The 20,970-nt window shown below is 30.6% G+C and overlaps 6 protein-coding genes across 6 annotated transcripts; 3 read left to right on the forward strand and 3 right to left on the reverse strand.

Annotated features, from left to right (window-relative positions):
- Positions 1-16: 16 nt before the first annotated feature.
- Positions 17-2,206, forward strand: EIN_176890 (hypothetical protein; the record flags this gene model as incomplete). Its single annotated transcript, XM_004260585.1, has 1 exon — positions 17-2,206. The coding sequence occupies one exon, from the start codon at positions 17-19 to the stop codon at positions 2,204-2,206; it is 2,190 nt and encodes a 729-aa protein (XP_004260633.1).
- A 618-nt stretch (positions 2,207-2,824) lies between these two features.
- Positions 2,825-5,035, reverse strand: EIN_176900 (hypothetical protein; the record flags this gene model as incomplete). Its single annotated transcript, XM_004260586.1, has 1 exon — positions 2,825-5,035. The coding sequence occupies one exon, from the start codon at positions 5,033-5,035 to the stop codon at positions 2,825-2,827; it is 2,211 nt and encodes a 736-aa protein (XP_004260634.1).
- Positions 5,036-5,307: 272 nt separating this feature from the next.
- EIN_176910 (hypothetical protein) lies at positions 5,308-6,672 on the reverse strand (the record flags this gene model as incomplete). Its single annotated transcript, XM_004260587.1, has 2 exons — positions 5,308-6,458; positions 6,513-6,672. The coding sequence occupies 2 exons, from the start codon at positions 6,670-6,672 to the stop codon at positions 5,308-5,310; spliced, it is 1,311 nt and encodes a 436-aa protein (XP_004260635.1).
- Positions 6,673-7,894: 1,222 nt separating this feature from the next.
- On the forward strand, positions 7,895-8,347 carry EIN_176920 (hypothetical protein; the record flags this gene model as incomplete). Its single annotated transcript, XM_004260588.1, has 1 exon — positions 7,895-8,347. The coding sequence occupies one exon, from the start codon at positions 7,895-7,897 to the stop codon at positions 8,345-8,347; it is 453 nt and encodes a 150-aa protein (XP_004260636.1).
- Positions 8,348-8,495: 148 nt separating this feature from the next.
- Positions 8,496-10,100, reverse strand: EIN_176930 (hypothetical protein; the record flags this gene model as incomplete). Its single annotated transcript, XM_004260589.1, has 1 exon — positions 8,496-10,100. The coding sequence occupies one exon, from the start codon at positions 10,098-10,100 to the stop codon at positions 8,496-8,498; it is 1,605 nt and encodes a 534-aa protein (XP_004260637.1).
- Positions 10,101-20,140: 10,040 nt separating this feature from the next.
- On the forward strand, positions 20,141-20,737 carry EIN_176940 (hypothetical protein; the record flags this gene model as incomplete). Its single annotated transcript, XM_004260590.1, has 1 exon — positions 20,141-20,737. The coding sequence occupies one exon, from the start codon at positions 20,141-20,143 to the stop codon at positions 20,735-20,737; it is 597 nt and encodes a 198-aa protein (XP_004260638.1).
- Between the last annotated feature and the right edge of the window lie 233 nt (positions 20,738-20,970).

A 20,970-nucleotide genomic window follows, 5' to 3' on the forward strand; every position in this document is an offset into this window, starting at 1 on the left:
AAAATAGATAAATCAGATGATTCAAGTGACAAGTGAGATTGACAAAGTGATTGCGTCCCTGGACACGGGATTGCCTGATATCACGCCAATAGACTTGAAAGTGATATCACATATAGATACGACTTTTCCTTTGTTTAAATCGGAGTTTGTGCTCAACAAACTGTACCGAGGAAAAAGAGAAGAAAATGACGTGTCGTGCACAAATCAATTATTGAAGTTAAAAGAACTTCAAACTCGAAAGAAAAGGTATGAGAAAGAGAGGGGGATCGGCATTGAGATGAATACCGCTATGAACTTCACTATGGGGAACGGGAATTCGATGTTTGAGAGCTTTAATGAGAGTTGCAATGATGCGAAACAAGCTATAGTTGAGTGTAATACTTTTGAGCCTAAAAGCCATCCACCTCAAAAAGCGAAGAAAGAGAAAAGGAATGAATTTACATCTTCTGAAGATTTGTCCGAGTCGACAGATGAATCGGAAGGCGACGAAATCATCATTCCACCAGATTTCCCGAAATCCGTACCTATCGGATCTCAAATAACACCAACTGCAACAAATAACATTGGAGAGTCTTATTTATCTCAGACAGGTACTACAACTCAGAACGGGAATAAGAGTAATGCACCACTATTAGAAGACAACCCATTTGTATTCCACCACAATACTACAACTCAATCAATGAAGGGAGGCGATTTGTACTCAGGAATGTTATTGTCTGGTATCACAAAGTCGGAACAAACTGAAGTGAAAGAAGATGACATAACAGAAAAGCCACCCGTATTCACGTTTAAGACAAACTTGTTTGGAAAACCACCTTCAAAAGATGAAGAAAAGAAGAAAGAACCAACAAAGGAAGAAACACAAGAGGAAAAGAAAGAGGAAAAACCAAGTTTACAAGAAGAGAATACTGAGAGTTTGTTTGGTAATGTAACACTCAAATTTAAAGACAAATCTGAATATTGTAAACAAACGGTCGAAAACCCATTCATTTTTAATCCTACCGTGTTCTTGCCTGAAAGTGGATCACTTAATAGTAAACCAGTCGAAGAGAAGAAAGAACTTTCTTCTCAGAACAATGAACCATCACCTCAAAAAGAAAAGAAAGACCTCTTCCCTCAACAGCAGAAGGATATACAGTCGTCCGTGGATGAAAAAAAAACACTATTTACTCAACAAAATGATGTACAACCACATGAAGAAGAGACGAACCCATCACCTCAACAACAGAAAGAGGTACAACCACATGAGAAAGAAAGGAATGACCTCTTCGTGAAACTTGTGATGGACACAGCCATGTATTATGGGGATGCAGAGAAGATTAATAATTATCAAGAATGCGTCAAAGCAATTAACAAACTTCCAGAAATTAAATTGAGTCAGAGCGAATTGGATGAAATAGCAGTGCTTGGAAATAGTGTAGTGCAGAACTTTGGAGAACTTGAAGGTGTTGTTCAAAAAGTAGTTGACAAGTGTGCAGATAGAGATTCTAACGAAACACTTGAGATCTTGACTTACTTCTTACGATGTTTAATATCATCATCCCATTTACTTAAAACTGACCCCAAAACAGCGTTTTACAGTGGATTTATGTTGTCCGAACTTTCATACAAATGCAAGGCGTTCAGAGATATAGTTCAACTGATACTACGAAGTGTCTCGCCATGCTTAAATTCTGTTTATGTAAAGAATGAGGGAAACGATTATAAGGTAGTGATGGGGTACTTGAATGACGAGAACGAGTTACAGTATATCGAGCGGATTGAGAAGATATTTAGAATATACTTGTGCTTCATGATGAGCGAAGCGGGGAATGTCGAGAGTATATTTGATGTCATGATGACTTCAATGTACATGGTTTATGATAACAAGATAAAGATTGGGATGAACGTAGATGTCTTTGGGGTGATGCTCGACGCATTTTTTGATATGTGTTACGATCGGTTAAAACACTTAGAACTGATGAACTCTTTTATTGAGACGTTTAAAGACTATTTCGAAATCATGAAAACCGTTTGGGGGACCGAAGGAAACGACAAACAAAAGATGCTGACTCGACGACTCGCTTCGACTTTAAAGAAGATCGAGCAGAATAAAGTCGTCAACGAAAAGTCGTTAGTTCTTGAAGAAGAGTATAAGAAGTACTTGGAAGCAAACAATAGACAGCCACGGGTGTGGGAAGGGGCAATCGACATTAATAGTAAGTAATCTATTAGTTTTCTATTTATATAGTTTTCAAAGAAGTACTGATATACTATACTCTATTAATAGAGAATACTATAATTTTAACTATACTATTCATACAAACTTAATTAACCGTTTACACTAATCCATAAGGTACTGCCAAGATACTCTGTGTGTTTGTCACGTATGAATGTGTAACAGTTTCTTTCTTGGCAGGTGTCACTGTGTCAAATGAGTCGTTCCGAATTCCTAATTCAGCACATAGACTGTTTCTTCGCTGGACAAAGATTTCTGGGTTGATCAAATTGGTGGCGTTTGAGACTGACATATCCAGTCTTTTCATTCAGGTCTTTTCAACACTTCGATCACGAAGATACGGAAATTCGAACAATTCCTTTTCATATGGAATCACTAATTGCAATTCGTTTTGTCAACTGTGATTTCTTCTCAATCACACCATATAAGTTATTTATTTTAATTACATTATTATTCATTTACTATACAAATTATTTCAAAAAAAATACGAATCTCAGAGAAGAGTTGTTCTCTCTTTTAAAAACTTGAAATGAATCAACTCACCAAAACTCTTCGACGGAATGAAAGGACACTTAAGGCCAAAAAATTACACAAAACATAATACGATTAATCAAACATACGCTGGACGTTGTGTTTGAAAAATTTCGGGACAAGTGATTTTGACATGAAATTTGTATCATTAGCTCTTCCTTTTTGTTTTTCTTCTTCGACTTCTTTTCGGATCAATAGAATGTCAGGGTTACTTTCTGTCACCAAAAAATGGCGATCACCAACACCATTGTATGTCACTTTCCTGACGCCTTCGTTAATACCAAGAGCAACAAGAGTCGACTGCGCACCAGCGCCTCCAAGCCTCTCTCCCAAAAACTTGCGTTCTCGTCTTTTCCAATTTGCGTCCTTGTGGATTTCACTTTCTTTGTTGAATCGGTTTAATAAGGTGCTTGCCTCCATCATCGAAAACTCGAGAATGCCGACGTTGACAAATTGGATGATAATATCAAATGGATATTTCTCGAAAAATTGGACATTGATATCGCAGTATCCGTCTTCTTTTTCGAGACCAATTTCTTTCATGACGCCATTCATTGCACCATTGAAAATCACCGTCTCGAATAATTTCTGTTGTTGTGTCATCCCTTCTATTCTCTTCGTAAACTCGTCTTGGATCTTCGAGAGAATCGTTTCAACAACATTCAAATAGCTTTCTGCGAGCGTCCGTAATTTGTCACCTTTTGCTTTTAATAGTGCTTGTAACACTAAAACAGCTCGTGTTTTCCATTCTTCTTTACCGACTCCATTTGGTCCAACAACACTTTTCATGTACGGAAACACATTCATAAAATCGCTCTTCGAATATTTTTCAAGGTCAGTAGGAAATGGTATTGGCTTCAAATCAAGGTCTATAACGGTTTTGGTCACCAACGTCTCTAGCAACGGATTGTCATCTAACAACAGTCTTCTCCCGATATCCGTGAGTATATTGAGCATCACACTTTCTTTAGTTATTACCGAAAAGTCGATATGTAACAACCTCATGTTCTTCAAAAGACCTTCCGGATAGAACCCCCGTGTTAAAAAGGTCAAGTCGATCATCGGTGATATTCTCTGGACAAACCCATCAATTCCTATTTTGACCATTCTCAACTCGACATCCTTCGTGTCGATAGTTAATATCCCCATCTTACCATTACCTTGTTTAATATCAGTAATACTTGTCAGCATTTGCAATTCGTCTGTTTTAGTAATGAGTGTGAATGTTTGGTTATTCACTGTATTATACACGATAACCTCTTCCGCTTTAATTATATAAAACATCCCAAACCCATAATATACATTCATGAAACTCCCTTCACTTTTTTGCTCAAACAAACACTCGGCTCGGTCTTCGTAGAACCGAAGTAACACGCAGTAGTCTCTACTCAAGCACATCAAATACAAGTAACTGTTAATAACTTTTTCCATCATCACGGGACCCATTGCGATTCGATTCCAGTTCCCCTTTTCTTTCGGGACGGAGAGTGGAAATCCAAATTTCTCGATTCCAAGAAAACACGCGTTCTCCAGTTCAGAGCTGAGACATTTGACATTTTGCGACGAGTTGTATTGTTCCATCACAGCAAGAAAATGCCCAAAATACTCACTTTTTATATTAAGTGGTCGACTAGGGCCATTTGTGGCGCCAACGGTGAATCGGAGTGTCATCGAAGTCGAGAAGACATACAGCGAATTGCTGAATATGGAGAGATCAACAACATGACTTTCTGGTTTCGAGTTGAATGTGACGACTTTATATCTATGAGGATCTCTCTTGTTCATTGTGAGCATTTTCATCCAGTTCACCGAGTAGATATAAAACACATTGTTTTGGTCATCCCCGCCATACACAATTTTGATGTGGTCAGTGATCAGTGGGTCTCTCAAATCAATTTCAAAGGCCTCATACACACTTTTGGTTCCACTACAGAACAAAGCAAAGCGTTTATCAAAGCGTAAGACATAGATGATGTTATCTCGATCCTTCGTCCAAGCAACAGAGACCAATTTAAAGTTCTCATTGAATGTCGACCGGAATTTCTCGCCTTCCATTTTCATTTTCAACGGTTGGAAGAAAAAGTGCAATTGATGTTTCCCCGTTTTCAGTGATCTCTTGTTCGCATAGAACATCGTCATGTCTTGTTGCGACACTGCGCTTTGAAAAAAGTGAATGATATAGTTCAATTCATTAACACAGTTGTTATCTTTAGGCAATGCGTCGAAGACAGTTTGGACATAATTCACTGGAGACTCGGGCTGTGATACAAAGAAAGGACTTGACATAATTTATGAGTTCCACACATGGTGAAATACTATAGTTTTATAATAATATTATTATTTTTTTTAAATAATAAGAAACTATTATAAATGATATTCAAATTACTATAATTAATAGTATACGAGTATTATAGTATACTATTTATAATAATAGCACAACTTTAAAAAGAAAACTTAATTAATAGAATAATAATAGTATTTGTATAGTTTATTTCAAAGAATGATAAAACTAATAATTATACTATAAAGAATAGAAAGGAAATAGTTTCATAAACCAATTATAAGAACAACGTCAAGTTTTCTTCACAAGTAATTAAAAAGACCCCATCGTAATTGGCTAAAGTGACATAAACATTATCACCACTCTTTTTCATGTTACTAATTGTACTATTCAGAAGACCACCACTTTGTTTGTCACTCTTAACAAAGAAGTAATTCTTCGACTCAACGATTTTTGTCTTGTCATTCACTTGAAATTCATAAATGACACCGATGTACTCCGTTGTACTTCTCCCAAGTTTAACTGCTTTTCTGACATTGTCATGGATCCAAGCGTTTGGTGCAGCGACGTAAATGTGTGGGTTTTGTTCGTCACTGGTGACTGCGAGGAACTCCCCAAACGATTGAAAGTTACCCCACCGTGGAAATGGTTGCATGACAACAGAAAAATTAAGCGCATCATCCTTTCTAGAGAAAGCAAAGACAACACCTTTTTCTGAAGATGGGTCACTGAATAAAATGAAGTCTTTTGATATTTCAACGGCTTGTCCCAAATCAAATAAATTGTTTTTAGAAGGAGGGATAAAGATCGGAGGACTCACAGAGAGAGGAAGTGTTGGTCTATCTATATCAATCAATTTTTGGACGTACACGTTCTTTGAGAAATCAAAAATATTGCCGTCTCGCGCTTGTGGACTGCCAGCGACAAAAGTGTCTTCATAAGCTTCTAGTCTAATTAAATTTGTTGGGGATATAGTTTGTAAATAGGAGGTATCATTATAATCATATTTCATATAAATAGAACTCGACTCAATTCGAACTAAACCAAAGATGACAGAGCCTGTTAGTCCTTTGGCATAATCCACTGTTATTGCTATCATCAAACCAAATTCCCCCTTTTTCGATTGAACAAGTCGCATGTCTCTTCCCACATTACTAAATTTGGTCTTTACTTTATCAGGACCAGTGTCGTTCATTAAAACATATATCAAATTCGCTGGATATGATTCAGACAACGTTTCATTGTCTCGAAAAATTTGAACGTCAATGTTTTGCTTCAACTCATCTAAGTAAGTTTCTTCCGGGACTTGGCGAACACCCATTGTTGCCGCATTGTCGATACCATTCCAGACATACCTATTTGGAAAACATTTTGAGGAGCTTCTCGATTTAGTAGAGTGAAAATAGTAACACCATTCTGTGGTCTTATCTAATGATTAGTATCTTACTTTAACTGATTGAAATAAGTAAAATGGAGTCAAACTGATTTCAACTATAATACCATTGTTCGCATGAAACATATTCGTTGGTATCTGTCCTTCTGTCTCAAAAGCTTTGTTCTTGACTAAACAGATGTTCAACTCTTCTTGTGAATTGACAACTGTTATAAGTAGAAGTGATGTGAGTAACATACAACTAACCATTATGAGATGGTTTTGTGTGATAAAACATTTAGAAAATTGTTTAAGAGACCTGCTGTGACGAACAAATATAAGAATGGATTATCAATACAGCTTTGTATCATGAAACCAACTTTTTGGTAGTTTACAACTTTTGTTTTCTTTGCTTATTTTTATTTATTTGTGAAATAATATCTAAGTTTTGATATTTCCATCCTATATTGTATGAATAATAGTATTATAACTAATTGTATTCTTTATAATTTGCATTTTAATTATGAAAAGTATCATTATAAATATCAATTTTTATTGAATTTATCATTTTTTTAATAAATTTATTTCAAATAAAGATTAAACAAAAACTACAGTCATACGAAAAAGTTGTCGCGTTTGGAAAAACCTGTCTCTGGTGGTAATGAACTATTCTAGTACTATAAACAAATGATCTGAAATAGAAAATGTTATTTGGAAATGCCGAATATTTTTATTCGATTTTTGTGAAATGACCCTGCAAATAAATCGAATAGAAGCTATACTGTATAGTAAGTAATTATAAATTTACTATAAAATATTTTTTCAAGACAGGTTTTTCCAAACGCGACAGCTTTTTCGCATGACTGTATATTTAATTGTATTTTTATTATACATTATAATTGATAATATATCGGATTTTTTTGAATTAAAAATAGAAGTATACAAATAAACTACCGATATTTTTACTATACGAAAAGTTGAATAGTAAAACAATAGGAGCCAGTCTTTCAACTTAATTTGGTGGCCAAAAAATAGATATAATTTTATGTAAACATCGGGCGTTAAAAATTTAGAAAAACCCAAAAAATTGGGATATATTTTTAGGGTGGCTTCCCCAAATATTTCTTTTTTAATGGTTCAACAAATACTGGATAGCATTTAAAGACTTATTTTATAGTAAATGAATAATTAAAAGAAAAACGATAAAAATAGTTATGCTACTTATATAATTCAATAATTGTTTTCTTTTTAATTACTTTATAAAAGTCTTAAAAAGGTGTCTCTTTAAATAATGACTCCAACCTTTCGTTACTTTCGGGAAACAATCAGACCAGCAAATGAGTTATTTTTTTGACAATAAATTAATAATTCAAAGAGGTAACCAGACTTTAATAAAATGTCTAATACTCATAGAAATTTGTTCAATTATTATTTTTTAATAACCAACTTTAAATACCATCTGATTTGTATACAAATAATAGAAAATGCGGATATGAAACACACGATATATTTAGAATTTGTCTGTGGCTCTTATGATGATGAAAAACGTGTAAGATTTATTACCAAGGGAATCTTAAGTCCTCATTTCAAAATGCTCAAACTCCCTCACCATCCTTTTGTCGACGAAACAATGTCACCTGTCGAGCACCATTACACGAGTATTTGTGAGGATGTCATTCTCTCAAAAGAAGTGATTGAGCGTGCAACATTTGAAAATGCAATAACTCCATCAATCTCCAATAAGAAAAGAGTCGAGTCGAAACCGTTTAAATGCGATGATAAGACGGAGCAGCGGTTCCCAAAAATTCGTGTCAATTTAACTGTTTTTCAAAAATTGAAACAACTTCAAAAAGAACAGAAATGCAAATCTTTTTGTGAAGTCGTTGAAAAATTGCTCGAGTCATACGAAGACGTGAACAACTTATCTGTAGTTAAAAGTGAGTAACACTTGTATAATTTCAATATTTACTTGCTCGTTGACTCTTTGAATACCACCAGTCCTTTAATAATAAAGTTAATAGTATAATAATATTAATAATATTAATAATATTATTAATAGAATGTTCTATAATTAAAATGCTATTAAAAATAAATTAGAATGTGAAGAACAGGAAGAATCCAAGTAAGACTATTAAACGCGTCGATGCACTTCTCAGGTTGTTACTCTTCTCGGCTTCACATATACCAATAGTCGTGCAATCATACCCATCTCGACATATTCCACATTGAGGACGACATCGGCCTTCGAATTTGGTTTGACCAACATCCGTAGCGTTGTCTGTTATTGTGCATTGAGTACCTGCACAGTCCCAAGCAGTATGATCACAAATTTCATAATTGTCGTATTCTTTGTTTCTCACAAGTATTGCACTTGTAAGACGAAGATATGTGTCATTTTTGATGAACTGCTCGATCGTCAAAAAGTTGTTGAAATACTTTCTTGTTGGGTTGAAAGCAATTCTGACACTCACTGTTTTATTCTTGACATTTATAAAGTGCTTTTCTTTCATATTATCTTCGACAAAAGTGATACCATCTAAGTCAACATCACCGTACTTACTCTTAAATCCAACATTAGCTTTAATAACTTCGAAGTCACTGATATCCTCAAGTTCATATTCCAAGTGCAACTCATCAAAGTCGTTCTCAATTGATATTTCAGTTGGGTAGAAGAATCCAAAAGAAAGCATCCCCTTTCCATCAGTAACATAATTGGGTTTCATTTCAACATACTTCGGAACATCCAAAGAGACTTTCCAAGTCTTTAAGTCTGGGTTGAATCTCCACAATTGCCAAGAGAAAAAGTCGACTTTATCCTTTTGAACAACACCAGTGTAGATATTCTTTTCCATTACAAATTTGTATTCAGTTCGCTTTGACGATGGAAATCTATCAGTCACTTGTACACTTCTTCTCTTGATGAAGTCGGTTATATTGAACAATTCAGAGTCTATTTTGACATCATCAAATGAATACAAATACATCTGACATACAGTTCCACTCAACTGTATCGTGAAAGAAGCATTTTCATCTTGATAAAATATACCAGTGTACGTCTCACATATGACCTTTATTCTTGTAACTATAACATTCGAATTGATCACTTGTACTTTATATTCATTTTCAGTGTTATTTATAAGATAGACTTCTGGGTTCACTCCATAGTCTCGATTGGAGTCGACTATAGTTGCTTGAGAGAGGTATGGAATAATACTATTAAACCCACCAGTTACTTGATTGTATATAGAAGACTCAACACCGATTAAACGATATTTCATCCCATAAGTTTCAGCAGATATCTTAATATCCATGACACCAGTGATCATACATATAACGGTCTTTTGAGAAGGTCCAGTGATCAAGATTTGTGTCCCACACCGACTGTATTTCTTATCACCAATTGTGTTGAACATAAAAGTCGTTGTTACATAACATCTTGTGTTTCTGTTCAATCCCAAAATTCTAATGTTGGCGTTGTCTACATTGCCATAGCATTCCCATCTGTTTGTGTAATTCACTTCATTGAAATCGTAGTTCGTGACTGCAAAGTCATACATCAAAAGTGGTTTGGTTTCATTGGAGTGGCTCAACTTATTGTTAACAACGTTCTGTGCTTTTCTGTTGGGCTTTTTCGACGAATACTTGGCTTCACACGTATCTAGTATAAGGCAAGATAATAATATAATAATGAAGTACATCGTTAAGTGATTTTGTAGTTCAAAAGAACGCTTATATACAATTGTTTTTATTAATAAATGCACATTTTCTGTTTTGCGCGTTTCTTTTGAAAATTAAGACTGTATTTTGCATAAGCAATCCAATACACACCAAACTTCTAAACATAAAATTCTGTTGTTACTAAGTTTAAAAGTAATTTGATTAAAATTTACAATAGTTTTTATGTCCACAAACGAGTAAATTGACTTTTTCTAAAGAAAAAACACATTTCAAGCACATTCAATTATCTTTTACAAATTTGAATGTGTTGGTCTCCTAATATATTACAAAACATATACAAGTGAAAAGTTAAATATTTTTTCAACAAACAGGAGTTAAAGTAGAAGAGTCTATTTTTATAAGATAGCACTTTTGGGAATTCACAATGCCGTGCAGCTATTTTGTGGGTTTTTCTAATAATGTCACTTTAAGTTTTTCAATTTTATATTTAAGGGCTCACAAGTAGATTTGTCTCAATATGTCTTTTTTTAAATGTTTTCAAATAAAAACAGATTTATTTTTTTATTCAAGAGTTGGTTACAATAAAGAATATATCATTTGTTTGTTCAATCTATTTCATTTAAAAAACTGTTTAAACAATTGTAACATGTGGAAATTATAATTAAAAACAAACTTCAAAACAACAGAATGGTTGGTTATCTCGAAGATTCAATGAACCATTTAATACTGTTTTAATAAAATCAATAGAAAATTAATTTAGATGTAGTTTAGAATAGTTATTATTTTAACGTTATTATTATATTATATTTACAATATAATATAATAATACATTTTTATTGTCATAAAACAGTTAATTTTAACCGTTTTGTCGGTTAAATTGTCGACTCTTATTCAAAACATTTGTTGATTCTGCAATATCTTGTTATTTTAAAACCAATTGGATATTCAATATTAGAAAGTAAAATTTATTTGACTTTATAAACTTTGCAATATATAATTAACCATTTACAATCAATTATCTAATTAATCATGAACTAAAACAATGAATTAATCTGTATGATTATTGTATTATATAACATTTTATAATTTTTGTAATTTTTGTTATTGAATTAATAAATGATTTGGTACACAATTTACTTTAATTCTTTAACACGAAATTTGGCAAAATGGTTTGTATAGATAAATAATACATTCGATTGTATTGTTTAAACTTTTGAATGATTATGATCGTATTTAAAATATAATTTAAATATTACAAAATACAAAAAATATACAAGAACAACACTTTTGCCTTTTTTATTTTCATTTTACACTTTTGTTTACCAAAATATAACAGAGTTTTTTTTATTAATAATAAATGTCCATTTTATTTTTAAAACAATTTAACTCCCGATAGTAATTTAAACTTGCCAATCAATTATTGCTATATTTCAATTGGCAAATTCAATTACAGACAACAAAAAAGCCGTTAAATATATGTAAAAAATATGAAGGACATATATTATTTATACTGGTTTAAATTATTTAGAGTCATTCAAACAACGTTGTCCTTTCTCCAAACGTTGTCCCCTTCGATTTTTTCGATGCATTTTCTTTTTTATTCGAAATAAATTCAAAATAAATTTAAAACCGCCATGCAACAAAATAATTTTTTTGTTTTTTTTTTATTTTAATTTTTTGTTTATTTTTCAAACTCAATAACAAATCAAAACAAAAAAACAATAAATTTCAAGATCATTGTTATTTTTCTGAACAGAAACGTTTTCAGATAACCATCGCAAAAGGCTGCGTTTGATTAGAAAGAACTTTAAAGGCGAGAATGTGTTACAAAGAACATATATAGAATTGTAAATTGGATAGTAAGACCAAATTTACGTGTTTCAGGTGTGTATAGCATACCATTGTATTGAAGACTGTTGACAACATTTGAGTGTGGTTATGACACCAATTCTATATGTTAGTTGCTTCTTAGCTCCTTGTTATTAAACATCAAATTTCAAACACACAAAGTCTTATGTTTTTGTGTTCGCTGAACCCATTTAAATTTTTACCCTTGTTATATATATTATTAACGATTGTTAAATTATAGTTTATATAATTTTAATTAACGAGTATAATATATAAAAAATTTCTTTGTATTTTACAATAATTTACAATTGTTTTGAAAAAAATATAAAAAAACAATTTATAACTGTGATAACTTGACCCGACGATGACAATATATCTCGATATGATGCTTAATTGGCAGTTTTGATTTTTCAATAAGTCTTGACTCTTGTCTGATCTTTTTTAATGCTTTTTTTCTAAGCAATTCATCCGATAATGTGGGTTCGAAAGATGTCATACACAACTTGATTTCTTCTTCATTAACATAATCCTCGATCTTCCGGCAACTTTCCTTTATCACTTCACATACAACGCTCAACGCTTTTGTCAATCTTGGTACAAGTCCACATGCAATAAAAGAAGAAATAATATTCTTCGAAGTTGTGACTTTTTCCCATGCATTCACGATTGTTAAAATTTGAATTGAATTGTATGACAATTCCGAATAATCTTCTCCAGAAAAGGTGGAATCTGTTGAGCACATGCGTTTTTGGCTACCAAAGATGCCAACATCTAACATCTGTAGTAGGTGTGAAGAGTGCGCTGGCATGAGAAAAACGCGAACGTTGTTATCAGTTAAAATTTTAATTGCAGATACACTCACGTGTGATCCATAACCATCCATTATGAGTGCTACTTTACCATGATAATTTAATTTTTTTCTTTTATCTTCAATTGATGGTATAAATACACATTGAAGCCACTCGTTGAACAAAACTTTTGTCATGAACGACTTCCTTGCATACTTCAGACAAACTCGATCTTTTGTTACTCCGTTCACTAATAATTCTTTTTCCACAGACAAAGTAGGAACAATGAAGAATAGCGGAAGTGATGAACCGTCCATACAAATAGTACCCAACATTGTTTGTCTTTTTCCCTCCCTGGAAATTGGCACGTTGACATTGGATGTACCGTCTCTGGCAGATATTATCACGGTGTGATCCATTTGATCCACCCATTTTTGGAACCCCGACTCATCACAATTAAATATAAAGGCGGTCGGAATTCCACCAATTTCATTATCTAGTATTTCAAAATAACAATTAATTTGTTCCATATTCACAGTAACTCTTTCTTCTTCCATTATTTGACCTTTTGCAGTTTGAATTCTTTTTTCTTTTGTGACGAAACCATAGAGACTTTTTGCGTTAATGTCTTCGCGATCAAGGTCGTTGATTATAAACGACATCATGTCGTTATAAGTCGCAGGATCGTTACTCTTTTCTCTTTGTTTAACAAACTCGACAATCAATGTCGATTCGAACTCACTAAACAATGACCCTCTACCTGACTTGCCTCGCTGCTCTTTTACCAATTTAATTTGTCTCTTCCACACTTCTTTTGACAATTTTGTTGTCAAACTTGAATAAAATTCGTCACTTTTAATTCCTAATTTCTTTGTCATGTATTCTTTACATCTAAACAACTGAATTCGTCTATTCGGAGCAGCTTTGTTTCTTCCAAGTTTGAAAAATCTGGTTAATGTGTCGAGCACATAATCATAAAGGTCTACTCTGTTGATCTTTTCAAGATAATCCATTAGTTTATCACAATCAAATTCGGCATCTGATAGACAAGGTTCAATCTGAATGTCTCTGTTAAAGGACGGGTCAATTTCCTCCATTGTTAATGAAGATTCTTCGTGTCCCTGTGTGTGGTCATTTTTGTCTTCGTCAACTTCATCAACTCTTTCTACAGAGTTAATGATATCAATAGCATCATCATTGTTGACGTGTATTTCAGGACTTTGTTGTGTTTGAGGAACAACATTTTGTATTGGATTCGAAACAACACGTTCCCCTGGGAGTGGACATCTCAACTGTTTTAATATATAATACAGTTGGTTAAATCCATGATGTTTCTGTTCATAACTCTTTAGGATTGTTAAACAATTAACAATGTGGGTGTTAATTTCTTTGATGTCGAGCATACTGCAATACGCTTTACGTGATGCTTCAAGCAATTCTTCGATTACTTTACATTGACACTTGAAGTACTCCAAAGTTTCTGCCATATCTGCGGTGGTGTAATTTGGTAGATTGTTGTAATTAAATATACTTCTATTGACATGTGCATACAATTGCATATTCAGTTTGCTATACAAATCCTGTATATACTGGAATGTTTCGGCTTTGACATCCAAATTATAAATTGGTCGAAAGACATTTTCAAAGTTAATGTGAGTCGAACCAATTAATGTCCATATGTCCCAATATCCAAGTGTTGGTATGGGTGATGTATTCATTTGTTATTTTAAGTTTTCAAATACGTTTATATATTTTATATTATTTATTATTATCACAGTTTCATTTTAAGTTAAGTTGATTTTTGCAAGTAAAGGGGGAATAATAGAGCAAAAGAAAATTTTGTTTTAACAAAATTAAAAATAATATTTAATAAAAGAAACTCTATTTTTTATTATAGTTGAAAACTGGTGGTAAAAAAATGTTGAATTTGTCTTTGATTTAAACTTTTGATAAAATCGTTTTTGATTCTAAAAATATAAAACTAAAAGGATTAGGTTTGGAGAAAGGACAACGTTGTTTGACTGACTCTATTAACAATATACAAATTAAAAACAAATAAATATAAAAAAATACTTATAAAATCAATAATAAAGCGTTGTTTTTTTACTTATTTTTATTATTAAATAAGTTTAGTTCTAAGTTTCAACACAATTTCAATACTGAATCCATTTTTTAATTTCTACTTATAAGTTACAGTATATCGTTAATATTATAGTATAACAACATAATTTGCGATAATACATTAAATATAACTTATTGTTAAATAAAGACATTTAAACGATAAACTTCTGGTTATTTGTTTCCAATGTCATGTTTCACTGTTTTAACTATTATTGATTTTGAGCGTTTAATCAAATAATGTGTTTTAACCAAATAAAGTTGAAAACAAGTGATCAAAAAAGATCCTCCTTCCTGAAAATTTTAATTTTAATTTTCAGATAAAAAGTCGATGATTAAAAATATGAAAGATATTTTAACTCCAAAACATCTTTAACAAATATGAAATCATTCAATTTAGTTGTTTCGATAATAATGTCGTAAATACAACTTAATTATTATAAACGTTTTTTGAATAATGTTTTTAATGAACAATCAATAATAAAATGTTGACCATTTATTAATTATCTTTTGATTAATAATTACATAACAAGAATATGTTTTATAATGATTATTATCCATTATTTTAATAATGTGTTCATATCACTATACATATTTAATATTAATAAAAATTTATACTTTGTTCTGTATAATTTAATTTATAGTAAATAATTATAAAATAAGAAACCAATAAATAATATCTATTTATAAGTCTTTGCCAAAATTTTACAAACTTAAATGTTTGGCGAATTTTGAGAAAGGTAAAAATTTGCCAAATTATAATTGTAGTGAAAAAATTATATTTTTTAGTTAACTTAATTTAGATATATCGATTCCCTTATCTATATAGAAAAATATATTTTAATTTAAACATAATAAAATAATATATTATTTGATATTTTTTTACAATTGTGGCGACTTTATGGGAATTAACAAAAAATTTTTTATAAAAATCTTTACCATATTTGTAAAATGCCGAAACAAGAAAATGAACAATTTATGGTGAAAAAAAACATAAAATCACTTATATCGAATTATTGAAATTAAAATATGTTATTTTTTATTAAACCACTTTTATGACTTTGTTTGTTTGAGTATTTGATGATTTACATTGTAAGTTGTTTTGTAACTTTATTATTTGATAAATTATTGTTTAATTGATTGTTGTCAATCAAAACAACTTTTCATAATTTTATTGTTAACATCTTTATATTTACAACAGATGTTGTGTTTAAACCTTGGACTTTTAAAACAATCAATTTTAATATCTTATGTGCATGTACATGTGAGCCTTAAGTCATAACATAAAATTTTTGAAAATTGTTGTCTTAGTCTTAGTGTTATCATTTAAAGTTTAATTTGATTTTACATGTTTACTTACTTAAAAGATACCACTTTTAATTTTTTAGGCTGTTTTTAATCAAAACATTGTGATTAACTATGAAACATTATACACTAACTGTTGTTATTTAATTATTGAAAATTAATATTTAATAAATGATTTTATTTAAATTAATCATAATAGTTGTGGTGTTAGAAACATTTGTGTTTACTATTATGTGTTGTAATTTGAAATAAAATAAAACTATAGTTAATAAAACAATTGTATATAATATCTAGCTTATAAGTGGTTATCAACAAATAGCTGTTAAATGATAATTGTGAAAATCAACTTAGTTACACTATTAAACAATTGTTTATATTTGATTTTATTTGTGTTAACAAAATGTCAAACAAATTACACAAAATAATAATCAATATTTGAGAATAATAATGTCATTAACAGTTATCATTCAATGGGAAATTAAATTTAACAATTACTTTTGTATTAACAATATTTTTATCTGTTATTAATAATTATTAATTAATTTGAACGTTTTATCTTGTTGATAACTTTGTTATGTGAATAATTGAAAACATTGTTTTCTTATGAAGTTAACAAGTTACAATTCAACTCTTGTTCTTAAAAACCATAAAAAAGTTTTATTAAAGTTTTTTATGTTATGTTTTTAACAAAAATAATGGTGTTAAACTTTTAGACGAATAAAAATGTTATTATATCTTATGTACGCGTGTTTTGAACCAAAATTCAGTATTTAAAATGTTGTAAATGGTAATATTGTTTAAATCTTGGTGTTATCATTTTAAGTTCTAATTCGATGTTACAAGTTTACACATTAAATAGATATTAAGTTTTATTAATTGTACTGTTTTTAAATGAAATTATTGTGATCAACAGTGATATCTTTTATACTAACTATTGTTATTAAATTATTGATAATTGATAATCAATAGGTTACTACTTAATTTTTTAAGTTTGTGATGTGGTGTTATTGAAATATAGTCGTAAATAATTGTGTGTTGTAATATAAAAAAAGATAAAACGACAGTTTAAAATAATCAATTGTATATAATGTTTGTTTAAATGTAATTATCAACAAAAAGTAGTTGAATGAAACTTTTTATATTGATGAATTTTGATATGATGACAATTATTTCTTCTTTTTTACCATGTTAAGTGGTGTTTTTTGTGTGTTAAGTTGCTTTAGTATTTTTGATAATTATAATTATTATAATGTATGGTTATTTTTCTAATAGTAAAATAGTTTTCAAATAATTTAAAATAATTAAAAGAAATAGTAAATGATATTGAGGTATGTAATTATTTGGCAAATTTTCATGTTTGTAATATTTTGGCAAAGACTTATTATATTATTTAATTTACAACTATAAATTGTTTAATATTATAATAAATATTATTAATATTTTTAATAGTAATGGATTATATTTTTAATACATTGATTTTCTATTATTTTAAAAACAACAATATTTAATTACAATAAAATTACTTCAATCAATTATTTTTTAACAACAATATTCAATTGATAGAAACTAATATGATAAACGCTTTTGAAATATATTAATGTCTCTAATAGTCACATTTTGAAACATGTGTTATTTACTATTCAATAATAACATTTTTAAAACATGAATTAGCACCTTGTTTGTTCTGTTTTACTTTAAACATAAACAGTCAATTATTTAAATAGTTCTTTACACCGCTTATTATTGTTCCAATACTTAACAAAACACACTTTTAAAGTATAATTATTCCTTAATACAAATAAAAAAATGTCTTTTGACTAAGGGGAAGTTAAAAGGATTGTTTCTTTTGAAAATTTGCAGTGGAAGTGAAAAGTTTTAGTTTACAACTCTTCGTTTTTAAAGTTGCTCAAGAATTATAATTTAAATAATCATTCAAATTATCCTTTAAAACATATTAAACGTCATCAAAGTGGATTTGGTTAAAGAGCGATGCAAAGATTTCAAATAAGTTAACAAACTAGTATATATTATTTACTTATCCGCTTCTGTTTTTTATACCCCTTTTGTCAAATTTTTTTATCTTAATGTTTTGTCAAGAACTGAAAATGGTAAAAGAGTGAAAATGCTTCTTTTGGATATGTTCTATTTGTATATCAAATATAAGATTCGTTTCCAATTAAAAGCGCTTTTGGGATAAGTTTTTTTCTTTAATTTCACATAAATTGTGTATTATTATTATAATACTTTTTATTATTAGATGTTTAATGTAGTACAACTTTTTACATTTGTATAATGCTTAACTTTTTTGTCCCATTTCTTTTCTTTGAATTTTTGATTATAAAAGATGTGATAACTTTTTAATTCAAAGTTTATTTAAATAGTAATAATAATAATAATTTAATAAAATTGTGTGCCACATTCCAATAATTTGCCTGGAAGTAATTTTACATAAAAATATTGCCAATTGAGAAAACCAAGATTCAACCATAATATTAACAACCATATTTGTCGGTCTGAATATAAGATCTGGTTAAAATCCTATTAATTGAGCTAAATTGACCCTGTATTATAGCAAAACTTTAAATTATTTATGTATTATTTATTATTGCTTATAATATCAGAAATTTAACTACTGAGTTATTTATTTTTCTATAGAAATTACTTTACAGCTCAAAAGGTTGTTTCATGTAACTTTTACCAGTTTTTTTAAATGCCACGAAATGTGACTCAAAAAGAACACTCGTTTACCAAAACCGCCAATTCAAATAAAAAAATAAAAATAGAATCGTCTAATTGAATAGTCTCTTCGGCACCCCGTCCTAAAGCAAACCAACGAGAGTTAATTTATCAGGATCGTGAAATTCTGCGTGTTTTTATTCTATTTGGCGTTATATTCTTATACGTGTATACTTACAAGCAAAATAGCCAATACCCAATAATAGCCAATTGCATTCAACATACCAACAGCTACTTATTTAACAATAATTTTATAATAACTTTATTATACAAAGAATCTTGTGTTTTATAATATATCGGACTTTTCACGGCTTTGTTATAGATGAGGAGAGTATACAAATAAACTTCCTTAGTTTGGATAAGAAAACCAATGGAGACGCAAAAAGATGATACAAAAATGAGCAGACAACCCTTTGGTGTTTCATGATAAACATGCAAAATTTGACATAGTAAAGGAATCGAAAATGAAGACCTGTGGAGTAACTCCTCGTTTACTGGAAAAACAACAACGGCGCGGTTTGAATTGTTTTATTGTTGACATTATTTACTAACACTTTGTTTAATTGGAGAAAATTTTCTCGGGAGTGATTTCGCTTCGCAAAAGAGTGTTTTAATTTATTTGTACTACCAAATTTAGAAGTTTTATTACAACAAAATTATTATTTGTAAAAAACAAGACTTTTTGGGAGTGTCGAAATATATTAAGAGCAAGAAAATGGAATAATGATGAAGAGCAGAAAACAACTCCAGAAAATCTTGTGATTTCGACGTGTTTTCCAACGTGCGGTTGGTTTCACCATACTCCACGAGTAGGAAATTAAAGCTTTACAGTTATGTTTTTCGTTTTTTCCGAAACCCTAGGCGTTATCAGTATAACATTTACCTCCATTATCGGGATATCGGATAATTTAACCAATAAAAACTGGGCTTTTTACTTTTGGTAAAAACCCACAAGATGCGCGAGAAAAACCCCAACATACAAACTAAGTTGTTTGTTTTGGGTAATCGGCAAACTGGGCATTACAAGACCATTCAGAAAAAGGCTTTTCTGCAACGTTTTCCGCGATGTAAATAAAATGAAAATAGGATACTGTCGTTATCCGTCAAATTTACAAATGATAGGACGACTTTTGCTCGTAAAAAGAACACTTCAAGTTCCATAAATGTGCGCTCAGTTCACGGAAAACGCATTTTGAATTATGGACGTTATTGCGGCTCAAAAATAACTTCCGCATGTTTAAACACAAAGAACAAAGAAAAGTTCAATGTACACCACTCAGGCTAGAAAACCACTTGGTCTCTCCGTCAACGCAGTCAAAGAAAGAGAGCAAAAAGACCAAACTGCTTTCCAGCAGTGCTTCCTCCTTGCTCTTCTTAACCAGCACGCTAGGATAACTCTAAAGAGACCCAAAAAGATCTCTACACGGACATCAACAATCCCCCTTCTCACCTTCATAGAGGTCGAGGCTTCAAGAGTCGACGTATACGGACTTGCTTCTGAAAAATGTGAAGTGGTCAAGTCAATTGAAATCAACAAGAAAGTACCAATACAAACCGCCGACAGAAGGTTTAACAAGAACATCAGTGCGTTCATACAGAACTTTGTGTTCGATGCTTGCTTGGAATTTGGGTACTTCTTCGACTCAAAACTCTCAAAAAACTCAATGAAATCTATTCAAACTGAAAGAATACAAAACGTTTTTTATGAAGGAGCATACTGCTTTTCAAGGAACGACATACTAAGCTCTGGTAAAAGAGTTAACGATTACTTGGTCAATTTGATGTCAAACAAAAGAGTCGTCACACTTGAGGCAGGGGACTTGGCGATGCCACAGTCTGAGCTCTGCTTTACATCAATCTGAAACCAGACAATTCAGTGTAAATTAATACCATTTTTCTTCATATTTGACGAATTTCCAATATAAAAGTTAGCAATTGAATGAATTTTTATTTTTGGATTTGATTATAGCAGAATATAGAAGAAAATTCAAATCTTAAAATTGGAAATCATTTTATGAAACAAACAATTAACACATAGTAGTTTTCGAATGTTTTGTAAAAGGTATTTTTATAACATAGAAAAATTATATTTTTA

This window comes from Entamoeba invadens (assembly GCF_000330505.1).
Source record: "Entamoeba invadens IP1 unplaced genomic scaffold scaff_1105074725183, whole genome shotgun sequence".
Taxonomy (NCBI): Eukaryota; Evosea; order Mastigamoebida; family Endamoebidae; genus Entamoeba; species Entamoeba invadens.